The 22335-nt window shown below is 45.4% G+C and overlaps 1 protein-coding gene across 3 annotated transcripts in view; it reads left to right on the top strand.

The window, feature by feature from the left end:
• Positions 1–22335, top strand: part of LOC307244027 (plakophilin-4-like) — an 89235-nt gene that overhangs the window by 42158 nt on the left and 24742 nt on the right. For 2 of the 3 annotated variants that reach the window (XM_080019002.1, XM_080019001.1), the window contains exons 4-7: positions 4549–4583; positions 8834–9033; positions 9648–10227; positions 19910–20071. In XM_080019002.1, the coding sequence (XP_079875128.1) occupies positions 4549–4583; positions 8834–9033; positions 9648–10227; positions 19910–20071 (977 nt within the window). Of the gene's footprint in view, positions 1–4548; positions 4584–8052; positions 8153–8833; positions 9034–9647; positions 10228–19909; positions 20072–22335 lie in introns of those variants that run through there. The other variant, XM_080019003.1, reaches the window with a different exon arrangement.

Raw genomic sequence — 22335 nt, 5'->3', positions numbered from 1 at the left:
ATTTCACTGTATTCATTTCCCCCCCTTTGTTTACTGTATATTCAGTTAATAAATAGTTTATATTTAAAAAGAAAAACATGTGGTAAAGCCTCTGACGCGGCGCAGCGCGGGAAGGCGCTTGTGGGGGGCTCTCAAATTCACAGGAGAGGCTGAATAAGTGACTTAATATATCAAAATCCGACTTATTTGCAACATTAAAGATGTCAACTTGAATTCACCTCAGCTTATGTTGCCGCCGCACGGTAGCAGACGGGCAGATGTTGTAATAGGCCATCCAATGAGTAATTTCCCGAAGCCCCGTTCCGCCGGGTTTGTTCACACTCGCTCCAATGTGTGCGCAGGTAACGTATAGCACCGTGTCGTAAAATACTGGCATAAAGCAGTTCTGGTGCTGCCACTGTAAACAAGGATGGGGGAAAGCGTCTGCTAAGGTGAGAGTGAATTAAAGTTTACATCTTCAATTTTGCAACATAAACCTATACCATGGCACCGTATTACAGGGAGAGGCTTATGGTTCAGAACCGTGGTTGCTCGATTCCGCGGTATACCTTAAAACGGTATACCGTTACATCCCTACTTAGTATGTTATGTCCAGTGAAGATGCCATCGCTTAGACGATCTGTCGGCAACAGACATACAATCTGAATCGTTTTGGGTTTTTTTTCTCCTGGCTGTCAGAGACCGGCGCTTCGCTTCCCATCCCCCCTGCCCCTCCCGGACGGACTCGGCTACCTCTGCTGATGGAGCTGGGGCAGAGACCCCGCCATCCCCGGACGCAATAACCCTAACCCAACGTTGTTAAATCATCAGTGTGATCACTTTCAAAGATTCAAGAAAACCCACTATATGTGCTTTGCCGGTATTTGGATTCGGCTCCACTCCTACTTTACACGCTTGTCCCGGCAATGTTATTGCTTCTGTTCCCACGCTGTTCCATTCAAAGCCGTACCGGCATTTTCCCAGAGATTAACCTAGGTCGAGATTTACTTTTGCGAAACATTGAGGCCGGCTCCTGTTCCCTCCTGTTCTACCAAGGAGAACTTGCCAGTAGATTTATGGCTTTCACTGCAAATGGGAAAGGGGCTTCTGTCTCATATAATTAGTATGAATAAACTGGCATGACGAGACTGAGATTTCTACAGTAAATCAACTGTAACTTCAATATGTTAACAACCGCTGGTATAATACACACACGGACTCCTCGGGCTATTTTGCCGTAAATAGCATCCACCTACCACAAGCAGTTCTGAGGAGGTGAGATATAACCATTACCCCCATATCACTTCCCAGAGAAGCAGTTTCAAAAGCCGCTGGGTCACAAAGAAATATAGCACAAAGGCTATCGAATGGTGCACTGTGAATGTTATTTCCTGCAATTTTCTCCCCTCAAGACCTTTTAGACCTCTCTGTGATGAGATCGAATGATGCTATTTGTCTTATTTCGAATTATCTAGGGCTTCCCAGACTAAAGATTCCTTCCCATTTCCTAGTTGACTATTAGTCGTCGGTTCAAGCCATTAGTCGACTTAACGTCACCTGTATTTAATTATTGAAATGTATGTTTTTGGGGCATCAGAAATTGTTTGAGTTCCAGGGGCCGAGAAAGAATTATGTTATAAGTAGCAATGTTAACGCTGTGCTACATTACAGATAAATACAAAACCTAATATCCAGCCTTTGAAATATAAGCTGCCTGTCAGTTACACCGGTCACCTCATTCAGTCTCTGCTCTCATTGGCTGTAGCTCATTGCGTCACTCCGACTCGATCCCGACACGACCAGATGTTCAACCTGCTTGATACGTCGCCGCCATCTGCGAGCGCTTGGCGAGCAGTGGGATCGGGTTGAGAGCAGTTCCCACCAAGCACTCGTCTCTCATGGGAGCGCGCTATGATTTTCCTTCGATCGGGGGGGGGCTTTGCCCAGCGATCCCCAAAAACCTTTCGGCGGGTGAAAAGTCAGGCCAGAATCACGTAGTCTGAACTCGGCATGAGACTCATGTTGTCGAATAACAACAATTAGTCGACTATTTTGGGGTAGCCCTAGAATTATCTGAGTGAATGTCGCTATTTGCTCGTTCATAGATACTCTGACAATTATTGCTTACAAAACAATACTTTTTTTTTTTTTTTTTAATTCCATTGGTTACTTTGAGCACATTGACATTTGTGACAGCCATTAGGTGCCATTTTAGCCATTTGGTGACCCTTGACATAGTGTGCCTTTAGAAGGTCATTGCTAGGCGTCATAGTCTAACAGACTTGGACTTTTTGTATGCTGCCCCTGTAGGTTGGAAACATATCGAGGGTCTGGCTAGTTTTGTGTCTCTAAAATCAGGGAAAATAACTTGCGTCAATTTTACACTTCCAAGACTTTTCGGTGGGGAATTTGCAGAATTGTGCCGTAAACCCCGGTTGGGAGTGAGGCATAGTACCTGGGCTTCAGGAGCCGCTCAGTCTGCCCTCTTGTTGAGAGATCTGTAACAAGTTGGCGCCGCCCACCAACACCCCAAAAGAAAACACGCAACGCAATTTGCACACCTTTTTTAAATGCCTGTAAAAGGAGGTGGCTCTCCCTGGACATTTGTGTGTGAATGGAGAAGATTAGCCCGAGCTGTGGAAAGGACTCAGCTTTGTTCAACAGCTCATCAGGGGATCAATAGGGGTGAGGGCTCGCTCAAGGATTTTGGGGGGAGGGGGTCATTCCATTGCATGACACCTCTGGAATTGGCCACCCACTTTTATATCTATGGGGATGGGGTGGTGGGTCTCTGTCAAACTTGACCTTCAGCAAAACTCAAAAAAAAGAGACCCCCCGCTGGCCATTGAACCTCCCTTCCTCTGCCAAAAGTAAAGGCGGTGAAAAAATGTCATGTGAGGGTTTAGGCTTGTTTGTGGCATCATTGGTTTTTATGGCTCCAGGGCTTCTTTAATGCCCTCGACCAATCAGCCAGCATGCGGGGAGATGATGATGGATCATCGGGATTGCATTTCTTCTTCATCTGCCATGGTTCAGTGGAGCACACATTGAGAAGCGTCCTTTTTAATTGACTGCAGGTCTGTTAAAATTCTGCGGGCACTGCGTGGCTTCTTTAAACTCTTTTTGTACATCACCTTTTTAATATAAGTATAAGCACAGTGGCAACAACAGGTTGGCCGCCCTATGAGGACCAGAAATAAAAGGCTTTAGAAGAAGGCGTGAGGTGACAATGCTTCGGGCCCGCGACTTTCTTAATCTCCTTCCTAATATTAAACCTTAGAAAAAAAAGCTCGGTTGCTTTCATTTTGTCAGAAAGGTTTCTCAGTACTTACGTAAATGGAATTTATTCAGGTAGCTTTTGAAAATGTCCACATACTAGGGCTAAAATGCCTTAGTGCTGCACTTTATTTTCTGATGTGCCGCCCCTATAATCATTCTAGAGTGCTACAAATGGAGGCAGCTTACTCAGCCCAGCTGTTATGACCTCTCTCCCTTTTGTCATTTCTCCCCCTCTCCTTTCCTCCCACGGAGTACTCTCAGGTTTGGTGGGCTTTGTTTCAGTGGCGAGGGGCTCTCATCATTAAAATTGTAGATAGCCCCGTCCGCCACCACGGCTCCCTAAAGCATAGCCCTCTCCGTGTGATGGTTGCCTGGTGGTCTGTCGGTCTCCTGGACCCCGAAAGCACTTTGAGCTATCTGCCTGATGAAATACCTCTTCTTCTCGTGCCGGACCAGTCACCGCCAATCACCGCAAGTCCATACCACCGTTAGGTCACTAGCGCATAACTTGCTATGCTTTTAACTTTGAATGCTCCAACATTATTTCTAACCGGGCATCAAGGAAAAACCTGTTGCTTTGGAATATTCATTCACCAGGTGTGTGTGTGTGTGTGTGTGTGTGTGTGTGTGTGTGTGTGCGTGTGTGCGTGTGTGCGTGTGTGCGTGTGTGCGTGCGTGCGTGCGTGCGTGCGTGCGTGCGTGCGTGCGCGCGGTGACATAAGTACCCAATACTGTATTATTGTCTTCTGATTGTGTGTCTCAGTTTCATGATCAGTCGTGAGAACTGGCATTTCTCCCACAGAGATCAATATGGTTTCTGTTTATTCGAGGAGTGTGCCTCATAGCAGTGCTTGCCTGCGGCTCCTGCAAGGATGGATTGCCCCCTTTGGCCTTTTGAGTTTATTGGCCAAGCGAGTTTATCAGGGTACACTGTGGGCAAGTAGGGCAATGCCATGTCTGCCTCTGTTCTGGTTGATGCAGCGAGGCTCTCACAGAAACAGTTGTCACCAAGGGCACCTTTAGATTCCAATGAGCACAATGCCCCGAAATGGGGGATGTGTCGTCAAGGTTGCAAACGTGGGATGCCATGTCACAAGCTGTTTTATCTGTAATTACCATTGCTGCTCCTGCCCTGTAAGGCTCAAATAAATGGTATGTGAAGCTCCACGGTGTCTTTTCCACGGGTTTATTTATTTTTTTCCCCGATGCCATTCTTTGTGCTTCATCTGTGCTTTGTGTTCAGTATTAATGTGTAAGTATTCATTTTGTTCTGTTTTCCCCCCTCTGCAGCTCATCTGAGAAGTCCCTCCCTTGGAGATCTGCCGGTAGGTTTACTTCACAAATATCTCTGTGGTTGCTGAACATTGCATTTTTTTTTCCAATCTGTTATTCCCATATTTCTTTGCTCGTGAACACATGAAATCGAAAGTTTTTACTTTTGCTTCCGTCGCTCCATTTACAGTAAGAAATGAAGAATATTGTTGTCTGTCTACAACTACATCTACAACTGCTAGCTACAAAACATGGATACATATAACATTGCATCAATACTGTATAACCGTGGTGCAAAGTCCTATTGAATTATTGATAATTGCTTGCTGAATGGGCAGTGTGTCTGTAAATGTTGAGTAGTGTTTACATATCCAGTAATCGTCACTAACACAGAAACTTCTGAACTGAGCTTCCAATAACACTCTGCCTCAGGCATATTCCTGCTCTAATATTTATGTAAGTCATTCTTCCCATTTAGACACGGGCCTCTGAGCGACGAGGCGGGAATTTCTCCCGGACTCACAGGGTCTCTGTTAAGCCCACGTCCTTGATAGATCTCTACAGTGGGATAGATAATGAACTGCATTTACTAATGTATTTCATGGCCTATTAATTGTATAATGGAGCTTAGTGAATTTCTGCATTCGTCGTTAATCTTTTATTGCCCCCCCCCCCCCCCCCCCCATAACCCCCGATGAGCTCCTCTGACGGGGGGGCCCGTCAGAGGAGCTCATCGGGGGTTATGACTGTATATATGCACTGTGAATGCAAATGCTACATGGTTCCCATTTGCTCACTCTTCCCCTCTGAGTGCATTTCATTAGTGTTCGGAAAATTTTGGGAAATGCTTGCATGGGCTTGTTTGATTCTTATCGATTTTTCATTGCACCACAAATGATAAATGATAGTCAGTTGGTGTAATCTACTTTCGCGATTCTAAATTAATAAAATAAAATGTAGGTTGTGTTAGCAATGGTAATGGGGCAAATTTGCCCTGAGAGATTGATAGGCCTATTGGGCCACCGTATGTCTCACCTTGCCCAAAGGTTTTATGGAAGTAAGGAAGTATTATGGTGGGAACTTTTCCGCTTAAATCCGTAAATGACAAGTGTAGTCACAGCTCTAGACATCTATCTCTGTCACGTGATGTCACTCTCTTTTGATATCATTTGTGCCTTTGTTTCCCCGTCCGTGCCTCTCTCTATGCTTGCTATCTCATTCATCAAACCAGTTCAAGCATCCGTACGAGCGCCTTATGGTCTCAAATTACACACTGCGCGGTGGAAACATCAGATTCCTGGTCCACAGAGTGGAAAGTTGATGTAAAGAGTTACGACTTGTTCAGTTGTGTATCCCCTTTCGGTAGGGATGGCTGTTCACTCACGAGTGTGTATGAACAAGGCGGATAGGACCCAGACCCAGCACACACCACGGGGAAATGTACAAGGTTTATTCACAAGGGGGGAACAAAATGTTGTGGGAGTGGAATAAAGGGCAGGTGGGTCATTCAGGGTCCAGTCGGGCAGGCTGAAGGCACGGGGCTCGGAGTGTGGACAGGCCGGTGGTGAGGTGCAGGCAGGCACGTGAGAGGTTTTCTGGAGACGATGGGCGGACAGGCTCAGACAAGGCAAGGGGCAACAAATACACGAGAATCCAACGGAGAGCAGTCTGGAGAATACCACACTGGGTGACTGAACGATGGGATGAGGTCTGGATGACGAGCCGGGGTTCTTATGGAGAGTGGTGATGAGTATGAGGAGCCAGCCAGGCCTGGAACCAGGAGCCACGCTGCCCTGTTAGGTGTAGACAAAGACATACTAGACACAAGAGGGAAAGGGAGGAGAGACACATAAGGAGACCGGGGGACAGAAAGCCACGGCTGGGGCTGTGACAGTGTCCCTTTGTATAAATTGTTTGTTGTACTGTAAATACAAACTTTAATGAGTCTCCCTTATAACTTGACATTTTTATGGTGTTTTCCGGTGCAGACACCATACTCACGCCAAAGCACAGCCATCTCCTTCGGGTCTAAGTGTCCAAACTGAACCTTCTATAGTTTCATGGGAGGAGCAATGATTCTACCAAGGAGAGTTTGAAGAAAATTTACCATGGACCGGGCAAAAGCGGGCCGGCAATGCAAACACAGCATTTCTTGGCAGCAATGCAGGGTTGCTGAGGTGGTCAGGAGTGGCAGCCCGCGCCACCGAGCCAACAAACACAATAGACCTCCTTGTCTACAGATCTGTGCAAACAGGCGCGCCAGGGAAACAAGATGACTTCCTCATCCATAATACCCCTTTCCCACTGTACCAAAAACCCAGTAACACCCAATGTCTAAAAATGGCGTATGCAGCATTTGCATTTGTTGCATTTGTTATTTGTGGGGAAAGGTTACACCCGTGTTTCAGTCCCGGGAAAAATAACCCTGCAGTAGTCACAGGTATTTACCGGCTCCAGCTCCGATCGACTCTGATGGAAACATGACACCCAGGTCGACACGCAAATTTTAACGGCGCGATGCGACACGCGTTAAAGTTCTGGACGTTGGCGTGTAAATAGACAGGAATATCCGTGTATCATTAGGTCATTTCATGTCCGATTTAGAATCCAAATCAGACGTTATTGACTTTTTGAGCATTCAATTTTGAGTGTGGGGATTGCTCCGTGGGGAGCACAGCGGAGAACCCCTCACGCTCCGAGCCACTCCAGCACTGCCCCCAAGCCGCCTCTAAACCGGAGGAGCGTCTCTGTTCACCACCGCCGAAGGACCGGCATCGGGCGCTGCCAGTGCGCAGGTGCGGGCATGAATACGCCGTGCTGCTTCCACTGTTTTTTACCCCCCTATCACACTGGAACCATGTCACGCCCCTTTTCCGGAGTGTTTGTGACGAGGAACATGACACACCAGGGGGGAAAAAAAAAAAAAAGGACGGCATACTCGTCTACTGGCAATGGGAAAGGTGTCAATTGTCTATCTTTTGCATTAAAAAAACCCGGGTATACCCGTTAATTTTGTTGTAAAAACGGTATAAGACAGACGTCAAGGTCCGGCAGCCTCCTTGTGCCACATTGTTCTAGTAGTTGCATGGGAACCCATTGACGCTGGTCATGCTTAACTAGATTGTGATTGTGAACACTGTGGAGAGTTTACTAGAGACATTCGAGGGCTAATTCCGGCTCCCATTAGAAGACTGGGCTGTTGGCATGCATGATGGGTGGGGCACAGGGGTGTCGGGCGATGTTAAATTAGTTATGCTGTTGAGACTAGGGTTGTGTAGACAGCCGCTGGCAATATGTGGTCGCACACTTCTCCCTCTTGGATTTGTAGGACAATAACACTTAATGACTCAGAACGTACATGGGCTGGAAATTAATGCCTTGGAAATGATTATGGTATTTTCGCCGCAGCAGAAACAAACAGACACAATAATAAACCTTCCTTTTTCCAAATGCGTTCCATTTAGTTTGACTTGCGATTTTGATGCGTCTTTCACAGATGCCTCCAGCTCGGGGGAAGCCAAGGCTCGGGTGACTGACAGCTCCCAGTCGCCCAGCTACCGCATTAGGACTGAGTCAGAGCAGGTGTCTCTCTACTCCCCAGAGCAATCCTCTCTCCATGAAAGTGAGGGTCTGTTAATAACATTTCTCTTTTCTCTCTACCGTACCACATTTTTTCCTCCTCTAACCCTTGTTTTATTTTACTTGTCTTTTGCTTTATGATTCAACATGGTCTCTCACGGTGAAGGCATAAAAGGTAGCTGTGGATATATTGGACGAGGAATTCAGTAATATAGAGAGGAGGGTCATCTTTGAGGCATGAGATGTACTCTGACAAAAGGAGGGTTGTGCACGATATCCATCTCGGCTGCCGCGGTGCCATTTCTGTCTTGTGTGCGAGTAAACACAAAATTAATTGGCGCCCGGACAAGATGAGCCATCTTCACACACAAAAATATGCCGTTTGAGTGTGTCGTTAATGGATGTTCAGATGGTACCAACTGGGAAAGAGACGCAAGATTTCACCGAGTTCCAAAAGTTGACTGTACCTCGCTTGATGCTGATGAGAAATTGCCCTTCCGAGCCTTATTGAAATGCTGAAAAAATGAGCTGCCGCGTGACAGTCTACCTCTGGGAGGGAGCTGTTATTAGGGATGTGCTCTAGTGAAAGGTCATCTCAATTATGAAACCACTTGTGATTTCGCTCTCCTATTTGCCCCTTTTTCTGCTCTTCAATCCTCCCCCTTTCCTTTTCTTGGTCCTGCTCCACCCTCTTTCATACTTGGAACCCCTCTCCCTCTCTCAGGATCTGTGGGGAATTCACGAAGCTCGACACAGATGAACTCCTATTCGGACAGTGGCTACCAGGATGCCAGTAGCGGCTACTACAGCAGCCAAAACCTGGGAAAGGCTGAGCTGAGGATGCAGCACTCCTTCCCTGGCACCGGTCCTGGTACAGCCACCCTCATGCGGAATGCCAGGGCCGAGGGCCAGACTTCAGTCCAGGTACCGCCAGCTTGCCCACATGCCCACACACGCCATATTGCTGCAGTTGGGCGAAAAAGCACAATCGGCAAAATATTTTTAAGGGAGGAAGTCAAATTCCTTTCTGACGCCAGTGGGCCTTTTAGAGACCTTGAGATACCTTGAGCTTATTTTTCTAGCCTCCCTGAAACATAAATCAGTAGGTATAACCCCGGGTAAAGTGCACAGAAAACGGATCGCGGTAATCTGTCTCTCTGCAACATCAGTGACTTGATTCTTTCAGCAGTGGGATGCTACAGTATATACTGTATGATATGAAAGAGAACATAAACATGGCAGAAATAAAGTATTGGCAGGATTGGCTTATGTGATTCTTTACTATTCAGAATTGAATTTAGAATTTATTTTTTCATTTGTTTTTTTTATAGCATTGCATATAACACTGAGGAGAAGAATTGTATTGCCTGGTAATGTTGAAATGAGTAATTGCGTACATATAACATAATGATTATGGCCAAAACATAACATAATGATTATTGTGTACATATAATATAATGATTACCGGAGAAATGTAACATTATGATTATTGGATACAACATAATGCTTATTGCTTGCGTCATCTTCCCCTCTTTCAGCCTGCTGTGGTCACTGCCGTGCCGGGTCGGGCCATGCGAAGGGTGAGCTCAGTGCCCTCCCGCACCCAGTCTCCAGCCTACGCCAGCGGGGTGTCGCCCTCGCGCGGCTCCCTGCGGACCCCGGCCGGCAGTGCCTATGGTTCTCCCATCGTCAACGAACCCAAGCCGCTCTCCAGCATCTTCTCCACCACCCTGCCCTCTACGCAGCGCACGACCACCGGCACTGGTGGCGGAGGCTCGCCCTACTCCACACAGAAGAACTCCCCTGCCGCCCTGCGGCGCATGGGCTCGGCCAACTCGCGTTCGGGCAGCGCCAGCCACAATACCTCACCCTACCAGGTGGTGACCGCGGGATCCACGTCGGGGCGCATGGGCTCACCGCTCACCATGGTGGACGGTGTCAGCCCACCGCTGACGAAGCAGCCGGGTCAGACGTCGTCCCCGGCGCGGGGGAGCATGACTGCGGTGCCGCAGCATTACAGCTCCACCCTGCCTCGCTCCATGCTGCATGACGCTGAACCCTATGGCGCCCAGAGCTATGACATTTACGAGAGGATGACGCGACCCGACAGCCTCACAGGTACGCACACACACACACACACACACACACACACACACACACACACACACACACACACACACACACGCGCGCGCGCACACACAGATTTGGTCTGCCCGAGAACACAATGCTTAGCTCAGGAGAGAATGGAGTCGCTCTACAAGGCCGTGATCGAGTTGAGGGTCTCACTTAACCAGACCTCTCCTCTCCCTGGAGAAAAGTCTTGAAAAACATGGATTCAAGGAAAGGTGTGAAAAAAACCCATTGTGGGTTGTTTGGATTAAGTAAATGGACCTGCACCGCATTCACCGGTGCCCTTGCAAAATAGTGCCGTGACATGCACATGAACATGGATTTAGACAAAGTCCTGACCTGATGTCCGCTACAGCCAGCACTGTGGATAAATCACCACAAGTCTGTATGGGTGAGTTGAGTGTGTGATACAAGTTTTACAAAGAAAATAATTTACCAAACTTATTTACCTGGAGGAGGACATGAAATAAGCCGCCTTCTCTTCATTGAAGAAGTGTGTTATTAGACAGCTGATCCCAGTAAGTCACGTTTTACGGCTGATTGATGAATCCGTGGTTTTCTCTGAATGCCTGCCACTCCCCGAGCCCGGACTGACATTTCAAAGCTTGGGAATATGTAAAACGGGGCGGCGTTCCTCCTCACTCTTTGTATTCCCTCGTTCTCTCTCTGAAGTCAGCATCTGGAGGATTTTTTTTTTTTTTTCACGTTGGCTTTGAATTCGGACAAGTGCTATTGCCTCTAAACATCTGAAATAAAACACGTTTTTCTCCGACATCTCCTTGAAATCCTGGGTGTGGGGTTTCTGTTTCGTTGGCAGCGTAGGGCAGAGGAAACCATACTAAGCTTGTGGTCAGAGAAGGGCTGACCAAATCAGACATCAAACAAATACCTCAATATCGAGAATTTTTGGGAGGACTATTGCAGCCTTTAAGACCAGATTGAACTATGACAATGTTGCGATGACCTAAGTCCAGACAATATCTTCGTCTCCTATTGCGATTTTGATATAAATGGATCAGCCAGCCCTCAGTCAAAGCATCTAAACTGTATATGCTTTAAAAAAAACAATTCTTTATGAGTTTTCATGGAGTAATAATTCTGAATTATTGGGCCAAATATCAAAAGATTTGTTTTAGGTAACAATCCTTTAAGATTTGGCTTGTGTGTTGCCAGTTTCTGACCCCCACTGTATTCCATTGTCAGGTGACATTATCGACACACTGACTCACCTGGCTCATCATCACAGTTTTAAAACCTAAATTTTTCACCACAGTCACAGGAAGTGGGGTCAGGCTGTGCTCACTTCTTCCCTTCACGTTAACCCAGAAACTAAATCACCTGCCGCCTTTTAAAAGGTATCTAATGGAGATAAGAAATAGCCCCGGCAGATTATGAAAATCACTGCTATTATGGAGCCAAAAGATTAGAAAAATGGCACAATTGTGCCCTATCCCGTAATATGCGGGCTTTTTTTTAAATTTAAACATGAAGTGTAGGTAGTTATTTAAAGTTGGTGAACTTCTGGCTCCACCCTTCAACCCAAGGCTTCTTTTTCTCCTTCTCCTTGTAAGCCGCTCTTATTCAGCAGATTACTGCGTTATGAGGTTAATGGAGTTTTTTTTTTTTTTTTTCTGCTTTGCTTCACGCTGCTTGGGGATGTCTTCAGACGCTCTGGTCGATGATAATATTCAAGGTGAACTGACTGTTTTTTATTTTTATTTTTTATTAACATCATCATTCTCTCCATAATGTGCCTTTGTCTAAGTATATTGCTGCCTGTATGCATGCGCCTCAGTCTTGTTTGTTTATCTGTCTGTGGGGCGCTGAGGTCATCATCACATAGACATTACATCCCAGTTCCCCATCACAATAGCACCATTGGGAAGTGCCGTGTTTTGAAAGTGCATGAGTTTGTTGAGATTCTGTATCATCCTCATGTATAACTCCGACCTGAGTTTTTCACCCATTTATACAGTTTTCTTAAAAATTATGAAATCCTTCAATTGTCTGAAAATGTTTTTGTTTCTTTTAATAACATCCTATGTAATATCACCATAAATAGATATGGCCGACTGTAGGTCCTTGAAAAGTCATAAAATGTCTTTCATTTAGTTTTTTTTCAAATGTTATGCCATCAGCCCGACTTATTTGACAGAGCACACAAACATCTGGTCCTCCTTCCCCTCGTCTCTCCTCCTTCCTCTGTTCCTCTGTTGTTAGTTTGTTTGTGATCCTCTCTCCATCTTCCCTCGTCCACCTTCTCTCCCGCTGCCGTCCCCCGCACGCGCAGGCTGCTCCGTGCACGGGCAGTCTTGGTGCATATTGTCACAGGTGTCTGATGAGCCACGTTGGAAGAGGAGGGGGGTGCTCCCGCAGCCAATCTCTGTTTTTTTTTTTTATTTTCCTTGAACTGGCAAACGCTGCATGAAAGCCCAGACCTCAGATCAGGGGGTTCTGTTTTCCCTCTTCTCCTCCCTTCTTCTTCAACCGCTCTCTCTCTTTTCATTTTCTTTTCACCTCCATCCGCCCGCGTTTTCTCCCTCCCTTCCTTCTACCCACCGGATTCCACATCCTGCGCCGCCATTGGCAGGAAGGCCTTGTTTTTCCCCCCGCTGCCAAAAACTGGAAGATTAAGACAAATTGTCCCTGCGATGTGGTCATTAAGCTTGATCTCCATTTCAGAGCGCACGGCGTTATTAAAAAAAGAAAAAAACAAAACAAAAAGGGGTTTTTGGGGTAGGGAGAAGAGTCATACTTGCAGGTGTGGCTTTGCAGACTAAAAATAACCTCTCTAAATCTGCAGTCTTTGTACTTTTTAAAAAATATATATTTTTAATTGACAGGTTTCTATCTTTTTCAGGTTTTTGCGTTTTAGTTACTCTGCTGAGCATTGCCAGCTCGACATCCACGCTGCACTGTTTGTTTCTGGAGAGTTTAATTTATTTATTTTTATTTTTATTTTTTATTATTTTTGTGGAGGAATGCAGTCAGCTGCATCCATTTAAATGTTTGTTTCTTCAGAGCTGGAGCTAGTGCGTGCCAAGTTGCCGCCGCCCTTCATCCAGCCTCTGCCAAGTGCAATCTGTTAAAACCAAGGCGAGAGCAAGTCGAAAGGAGAATTAAATGACTATAACGCACCAGAAATGCTGGCCATTCATCTTCAATAGACAGCCGCGTGTTATTTCTCCCTGACAATTTGCAGACGCTTTCTTAAGTGACTGCCGCGCCTGCTTTCTGGTGAGCCGAATAAAGCAGGGAGTGGGATTAGTCCCTTCTTGGGTTGCTTTAATGTTGTTGCTTCGAAGGAGGCGGACTGCCATGCAGAGATACGCATGGAGGCTCACGGCGCCCGGGAGATGCCGTCCCCACTCGCTGTCGAAGCGGCCTGATCGTGTCACCGGGCTTTAGGTGCAGTGGGGAGCCTCTTGATATATTTCCGGACTGCGTCATTAACCCTTCATTCATGCTCACCAACCCACTCTTTCCTCTTATTTGTCTTTTTCTCTCGCTGTCACTCCCTCCGGCCCCTGAAACCTTTTGAGCAAGAGGAGCTCAACTGATTTCCCACCAAGCCTCTGCTAGAAGCCATTGTGCGCCCCGCCACAGATTGAAGGGCTGCCTGGGCCGTTGAATGTCCCACTACGGTGCTCAGCTGCTTTCCGTCCTTCCTACCTGCTATTTCTCTCTGAACCGTGCGGTTCAGAGAGGTTCAAGAGTTTTAAAATTTTCTAGTTGTGTCTATTGTTATCATTTTTTTGTGTGCAGTTACAAGGACTCACAGCTCATTAATCCGTTCAGTTGTTTGATAGCCAGTCGCCTTGTTTATGTTGTTTATGTGTATGATGAGTATGAAAATACTTGCTGTGGTTCCTGATATGCAGTATGCTTATTATCGTAAAAAGTGATGATACAGGACTTTCTTCAATGGTAGTAGTAGCAAAGAAAAATATTTTGAGGCAATTTTTTTTCACAATTGTTTCTGCAAAAAAACACCTTGCTAATTGCATCACAGGTTTTGAGATAGATGTAAAATAGTAATACTTGGTTGTAGGGCTGCCCCCCAAAGTCGAGGAGTCAAATCATCAGTCGAAAACCCTTCAGTCGACTGAGATTCTTCAAGTTGTTGTCAGGATCAAACAGATAGAAGCTTAGAAAATGCACAGGGATAACATTTCAATTACGAATTCTAAATGAGGGGAATCGTAAATATATTTTTATACGTGTGAATCGTCCGAACGCGAACACCGTCCTAGGTGCCCCAATTTCGGACAGACGTGCCCCGTTCCTCCAAATAAAACAACAAATAAAACAACTAAAAACAGTCTGGGGTCAGGACACGGAGGAACGTTGCACGAGTAGGAATGGGTATCGTTAAGGTTTTAACGGTACCGTTTCTCTTACGGATACTGCTTATCGATCCGGTACTTTAATGATACTCTTCTCTTTTCTTTCTTATTTTCTTTTTTAAAGAGAAAAACCAAAACAATATATAGCCGCAGGCAGCAATACACGAGAACCAGTTTAGTGATGTTGGGTGCGTTTTACAGTTTTTTCTGGGTTCTCTGAAACGCGGCACGATATTCGGGCTGGACCCCTAATTAAGAGCAGAATTATTACTGCTTTATTTTCTGCTCATAATGCATGGAGGAGGGGGGCGAGCGGGGCGTCAGTCACCCCCTGACCTGCCTCCTGTATCTGCAGCCAAGAAAGAAGCTTCCTCCATCTTGTCCCCCAGAGGCTCCTTGTTCCCCCTCAGGGGCAGACGCGCTCATTTATTCATTTCCTCGATCCACAAACTCAAAAGATAAGAATACCTCATTTAGCCCGTTCCGCATGGCGGAGCCTGTGTTTAGCAGCTGTCTCTGCCGGGGCTCGTGCAGTTGGAGCGGAGCCCGAGTGATGTTTGTCGCTTAGCGAGAATGTGCAGTGAGCAGTGAGCTTCCGACTGTACCCAAGTCCACCGGGGTTCAGAGTTGAGTGAGGCTCGTCGATGCGAGGCTGTCAACACAGACACGCGTGGAAAGATACAAGCCCTCAAATTCAGATCGTATCGCGTGTATTGCGTCGTATTTCAAGTACCTTTTGTCTTGATCAAATGGTTCGCAGTTGTATTAGCGTGGGCGACGAGGTGAATACAAAGAAGGAATGCGAGAGGAATTTGTGACGAATTTGAGGTTGAGTTAATTTGTAATGAATGTGACACGAATGTACCTATATAGAATACTGGCTTCTTAGAATACCGGCTTATCAATTTGGCTTTTAATGAGAGCCCAATAACATCTTCTCATGACGTTGCTGCTGTAAAGAAATCAGATTTAAATTAGTACTAAAGTTTCTTTACACAGGAAAGTGTATCAATCTCATGAGAGCCGAAACAGTTTCTGTATAAACAATACACAAAGGAAGCGTATTTGTACTTAACACAAATATTTAATGATAATCTATTTGATATTTGCATCTTGAAAATAATGTCATTATAAATTAAACTTTATAGATGTACTCCGTGACCACTGTGTTTACATTTAACAAATTACTTTAACTGAAAACTGAACCAGACTGCAGATTGAACTACACGCTGCATTCTGCTTCATTAAAATCTGTCTTGTTTTGGATTGTGCAATGACTAAGAATCTGCATGAAACACACCTTAAAGACACATACAGGCATGTACATACACACGTACACTCTTATCATATCTTACAAATATTACATTTTTTTGCCAGTATTGTGCACAGGTGGGACTTCCAGGTTCAGAAAGTGAAAGTCCTCACCTGTGTTTTGAGTCAACAGCCTGATGGTACGGTAAATGGGAGTAGCAATGACACAAGGGCTTTTGCTTTCCTAGCCAGGAATCGTCCCCGGCTGGTGTTATGATTCCAGACGAAGGGTATCGGGTTGGTATCGCGGTGTTAGAAGCTGCAGCCTCGGAGCGATGGGGCTGTGCGCCTGGTAATAAGTGCCGACCAGATTTATACGGCGGTACACGAAGAAGCAGATGTTGCCGTCTCCTCACACTGCTTTTGTCGTTTCCCATCTGGACTGCCGCCGACACGAGTCAGACAGACTCGCTGTTTCTGCTCCGCCTTCGCTGTCTGTCGTGGTAGTGAACTGTCTGGCAGGAAGTTTAATTGGAGGAGTCACCTCTGTAGGGTTTCCTCCCCCTGGCATGTCAGCCCCAATTGCGGGCTTTCAGAAGCCCAAGCTGGTGGTTGTAACATCCAATATCTGACATGTGCTCCGGCTCACCTGATCGGCCTCTGTCAAACGGGGCTTGCGCACACTGCAGCTGGTTGGAATGAGGATTTAAAATTCTCACGTAGAAACGGACGAGCGTTGTGGAAATTAGTGTAAAATGCCAAGTATCCTTCTCTGTAAGCAAAGGTAATCAAACAAACAGTTTGCCTCAGAGCTATTTTGTCCCCAAAGGGAAATTGAGAAAGAACCGGCTGCTTTTTAAGGAGCAGGATCATTAAGAGGGAGCAAAAGAGTGAGAGGATGAGAGGGAGCCTGCAGAGAAGTACAAATGGCCTCTTTAGCTTCACACAGAATTGAAAATGATTGCGTAATATCTTTAAGTTAAGTCTTTATTTCGAGTCAGGCTGTCAAATTTGAGCACGGAAAACATTTATTATTATTTCGTATACCGTATACATACATATTACCCGGGTCGAAGAGTAATGGAATACATACATGGTAATGGCATACATGTACGGGTGTTGCTTCTAGCTACTAATTAAATGAGTGTGTTTCAAAAGTAGTTTGTGGTAACTGACGGTTAGATTAAAGCATGTACAGTATATGACACTCATAAAATGATCTATTTGTGTTTGCAACCTATTTCCCCAATTAAAAAAAAAAAAAAAAAATGTGACAAGGCCCGAGGAGTCGCTGGGCAGGGTAGAAGCGTATTTCTGATAGAAAAGACACTTTAGGTTTAAAAGAAGTCACGGTTGTTACATAATCACCTGGTTGCATCTCCTAATTATTAGGGCTAATTGTGATGATTTTGTCAAATTATTCGATTATACAATCATGTTTCCATCCAATTTTAAGAGGAATTTTAAGCATATTCAAAAAATGTGGCAACAAATGCACATTTGAGTGTTTCATCTGTTAAGTTCAGGAAAATTAACCGAGTTTCTCAATGTGAATCAAAGGTGGATGGTTATATTACACCAATATAGGCTGATATAGTGACGTTAAATGGAAAGAAAAAAAAAAAGTTAACGGAATTGCCGGCCTCATTTAAAAGTCTTCACGCGCGGAGCAAAGTGTGGCTGCCGGCTGTGGCACCACAGTGTGTTGAGGGAGAATCCGAAAAGAGCCCCTTGTGTTGCTAAACACTGTTGATTTTTCATTTAGCTTGGGCTTTGGAGCAGGTTGTCTGTGGTTGATCTGCCTCGGTCGCATCATATTCTATTATGCAGGGGTAGGAGGGCGCGGGGAATCAGAGGCCGGTCCAAGTCTGGCAATTTATGGCCCAGTCCAGGGAAATAATTCCTCCGCTGACCTCCAGCACTTTCGACGATCTGTTATCCACCCCCAACCCTTCAGCAAAGTTAAACATAGTACCAATAAAATAACTGACGACTGCTGTGGGAAAGGGTCGCGGATTTGGTAAATTTAGTGCCCGCTGTTGTCACTGTGCTACTACTATTACCACTGTTAATGCTATTTGCATTTTCGTTAATAGTATTATTGCTGTTGTTGTTGCAGTGCCATTATAATGCAATTGCCTTGTCTTATCTTATCTGCCCTCTTTGTGGTGGGAGGCAACGATGGACTAAAGCCCCACCCATGCTGTTTTTTTTGTTCTTTTGGTTGGTCAAAAGAGAATGAAAGATTTGATTCCCACATACTCAGAGATGTGGAGAGGTTTGGTCTAAATTGGCCTAATTGGTTGAAAATGGAAATATTTTTTAAAGTAAATATATCTTTGTACACTCAGTTTCAACGTGTTTATGCCACTTAGATTTAGTATAATTTTTAGGCAAGGCAATCTGTTACTTCACACTAGTAACATCAACAGAGCCATATTGTGTATTACTCTCGGATTTAAATTCAAATAACTGGTGATGGGCACCCTAACCAGTGGCACTCTGGAACACGGCACTTTGTTTGCTACCCTCAAACTCTCTCTCTCTTTCAGTCTATTATTTGCTTTTCTTTCTTATTACCCACATTTCTTGGGGGTTTTCGCTGATGCACTTGTGGAGTAACTTCAAGAGAAAGCAGGTTGAGTTTATCTGAAAAGGTCTTTTAATGGACTCCGCTAGGGCTGCCCCCAAAATAGTCGACCAACTGTTAGTCGACGAGGAGAGTCTCAATTAACCTTGAAACCTCTATGGCTGGACCCGTGTATGGAGGGCTAGAGGGCTTTTAATTTGAAACAAATTTTTAACATAAATAATTGTTCGTCGCCTTGCTTGTTGTTCCAACATTGCTTGTTGTTCCACATTCAGAAGAATAATTACAGCTTTTGATGGTTTGCTAGTAATTAACAGGCGGCTCGCTTCATCCGTACGCTCTGCGCTGCACTTGTGAATTAACTTTATATTTTAGAGGCTGTTTCTAAGCTATTGTGTTGTTGTTACTGATAAATTAACAAAATGTTCCGTCCCCTTGCCGGTTGTTCCCACACATTCAGCATCGGGATGTTCCTAACGACTAATTTCCCTTACGTTTAAAATGGAAGTTTAAACTAAGACTAGTCGACCAGTGTTAAATACTGAAAAAACATTGCGTATATTATACAAAATGTTGCGTAAATTATAAGAGCCATTTGCAACAGTTAATCACATTCCTCAGTAACCAAATTGTATTTTAAAGGCCCCGACAGAGCGGGCGGAGGCGGGCCGGAGGTGCGCCCCAGCCCGGCCGGGGGACGGGGAAGGCGCAGCGGGTAAGCCATTTCGTGGCCCCGGGAAATGAGGCCAATGAGGGGTCCCTAACGGGGGGACGCTGACGCCGGGAAAACGATCTTCCGTTGGCACATTTTAGGGCAAATTATATCAATATGTAATTTAAATGTGTTAATTATTAAACAATGATAGGGCCTAATATGTTTAACGGCTGTAATGTTTAACCGGTGTTATTAACAGGCTCGCTTCGTGTGCTTTTAATGCTTGTAAATGTAATTAATATTTTAAAGGCTGGTTATTATGGTTTGTAGCACAGTGTTAGCGATGTTAGTTCTAACATTCTTTCTCAGCCCTGGCTTGAACTGACGACTGATAGTCGACTAGGAACATCTTTAGTCGGGGGTGGTCCGAGGCTTCACTTGATTCAGGGGTTTCATTTTTCACACACACACTGGCAACTGTGGAATATCAACCACTTACCTTTAATTTTACCTGATAGTTTACCTGTTACTTGGCTACTCAGTTTTACACCCAACAGAACCTTTCTGACCGCGAGACAGCAGATGTTTAAAAACTGTTCTTTTTTTATATATATATAATTTTAAAGCAGTTTTGCTTTTTTTAAATGTTTGCACAGACAAAGTGAATCCCTCGTCTTTTTTTGGTGCTCAGTCCCCTGGGTTCTTTTTTTGTTTTTGTTTTTTTTAAACCTGTTTTCCAATGAGCACCTGTTTTCCATCACTTCTATCAGCTCCAAGCGCTTCGTTCACTGTGTAATGTGTCAATATTGTTCTCTTTTCCGACTCCAGCCCTGCGCAGCTCATACGCTGCTCAGATGGGCCAAGACTTGAGGTCGGCCATGTCGCCGGAGCGCCACATTACGCCCATCTACGAGGATCGGACCTTCCAGGGCCCCCTCTACCGCAGCCCCAACCACGCCCCGCAGGGCATGCTGTACAGGAGCGCCTCAGGTCAGTCCTGCTTGTACTCAAGGATAAATAGGAAGGCACTGATAGCTAATTAATGAAAGCATAGCTTGCACTTAAGGACTTTTGTAGTCTTTCACAACTGAAGCTCAATATCCCTCTTTGATTGGTCTCTGTTTGAACAATTTTAAGGGCTTCACTTCACATAAGAAGGTTTGGGTTTCGTTGCTGTATGAGAACTAGCAACACAGAGAAGGATTAAGACGTCGCCGCCACTTTGGTCAAAAATATTACTGTTTTGTTGCTGTCATACCATTGTGTTTAAACAAGCACACAACTGGGTACGGGGCTGATGTGAAATAAGTCGCAGTTAAACGACTTATTGTCTGAAAATAAACAAATTCATATCACTCCCAAATGCCTCTTTCCCTGGGGAGTTCAAAAAATATATATTGCAGTCCAAAAAAAACATTCAAAACAAATAGATACAGTATATAGAGTTTGGTTTGGTTAAAAAATAATTATCAGGAGCGTTTGAGCTCGATCATGAACGTGCAACAGGTGCTGTTAGATGCCAAACAGCGTTTCGATACAGCTGCGGTCTTTGACACTAAGATCAAGTGAAGAGGAAATGACTCTGGGGGGGTGGGGGGGACTAATGGCGGGGACTGCGACATGATTGGTACAACGCCTCCCGGCTCGGAGCACAAGGCGAGGAAGGAATTTATTGTTGCCGGGCGCAGATGTTCAATTTCCCTCTCTCGGGATCTCCCTCTCTCCTTCCATCCCGCTCCATGGAATCTCACGTTCCCGTCTCTACCCCCCTTGCGTATGCTCTCTCCAGAGAGAGCGTCTTTCTTCCTTTTTTTTTTCCTTCCTTCCCTCCCTTGTCACTGAGAGGTGAGGGATGAGAGGAGTCGGGCAGGGACTGATACAAAAGAGGTCCATTACCTGTGTTGGGGCCAGGGGACATCTTGATGCCCACGCTCTGCTCTTTTCCAGCGTGCGTCCTGTGCTCATCAACGGCCCCGCCTCCCGACTCACACTTCATAATGCACACACTCCCCGTTCGGCCTCTGTCTTAGCGCAGCAGAGATCATGATAAGTCCAGTAATGAATGCTATTGATGCGGTGCAGTAGTGCTACAGATAGCTTGTATATAAAATGTCTACGCCTTTCATGTTGCAGGGAAAGGGGGGTTGGTTCTGGATTTCACAGCGTGGAGTATTTGTAGACGGTACATCATCCCGAGAGTTTTTTTATTATGGTGACAAAATGACATTTCAATGGGCGGTAACCACGCTTGCTTCCGTGCTTTTTTTAAATTATTTTTTTCTGGATGCTGATGCTATTGAAGCAGCGTCTCGTGAAAATATTGATCCTCGGCTTGGTGAGATGATATATGGAATGCAAATTACACAGTTCATATCAGCTGTTGGAAAATTACAAATCTATTGAGTAAATGAATGAATGAATGAATTCTCAGCGAGAGAATTTTTATCCTGTGGAATGTGCACAAATCATGCAGTTATTAAATTGCATCAGGCATAATTTTTATTACTTATTTTCAAAACTAGTGTTTTGTATTTGCCTTATTTCATTGACCGAAGAGATGTGGAGATAGCTGTCATCCAACAGAGCACTGCTGCATGACAAACCAGTGCATTGGTGTGGAAACATTGTGTGTTTGGAACAGTGCCGTAAGTTGACATCTTGGTTTCTGGTAGGAGGGAGTTTTAGCACGCACATGCCCAGTCTCAATTAGATGGCAGATAGTGCGGTGGCCAAAGCGGCAGTCGCCTTGTGATACAGTCACGTGGCAACCAAGGAGCAGGAGGGCAGCGCCCTGCCAGCCTGTGTGTTCTTCTGTGCGCATTTGTGACACATGCTGCAGGAAAGAAATGGGTCACAATATCACTCGAAGGAAGAGGGAGAAGAAAATAGACGCTACTTGGAGGAGGGCGGCAGAACCGAGATGCTCTCACACTTGAAGTTGGACCTCATCTGGGAGAGCGCGCGTTGTTTTTTGGATCTCGCAGCTGCCATGTCCCTGTCGGTCTTAAACGGGTTTACCGTGGCTCTGCTGCGGCATAGGGCAAAGTTGGCCAAAGATGACGGTGGAAGAAAGCAGCGAGAGGGATGAGGGAAGGATTTGAGGACCTTGCAGCAGGTTGAAATCTCCAGCCCTCTTTGTAAAGCAGCGGGATCCAGACGGCTGAGCTCTGCCCTCGTAAAAACAAGCAACAAGCAAACAGCCTTTGAAGAGGGAGTCTTCTGTGCCGTGGAATTATGAGAGTTGTGCTTCAGCC

Source organism: Zeus faber (assembly GCF_960531495.2).
Source record: "Zeus faber genome assembly, chromosome: 18".
Taxonomy (NCBI): domain Eukaryota; kingdom Metazoa; phylum Chordata; class Actinopteri; order Zeiformes; family Zeidae; genus Zeus; species Zeus faber.
The sequence above is the reverse complement of the archived record's forward strand: the minus strand, read 5'-3'. Positions and strand labels throughout refer to the sequence as shown.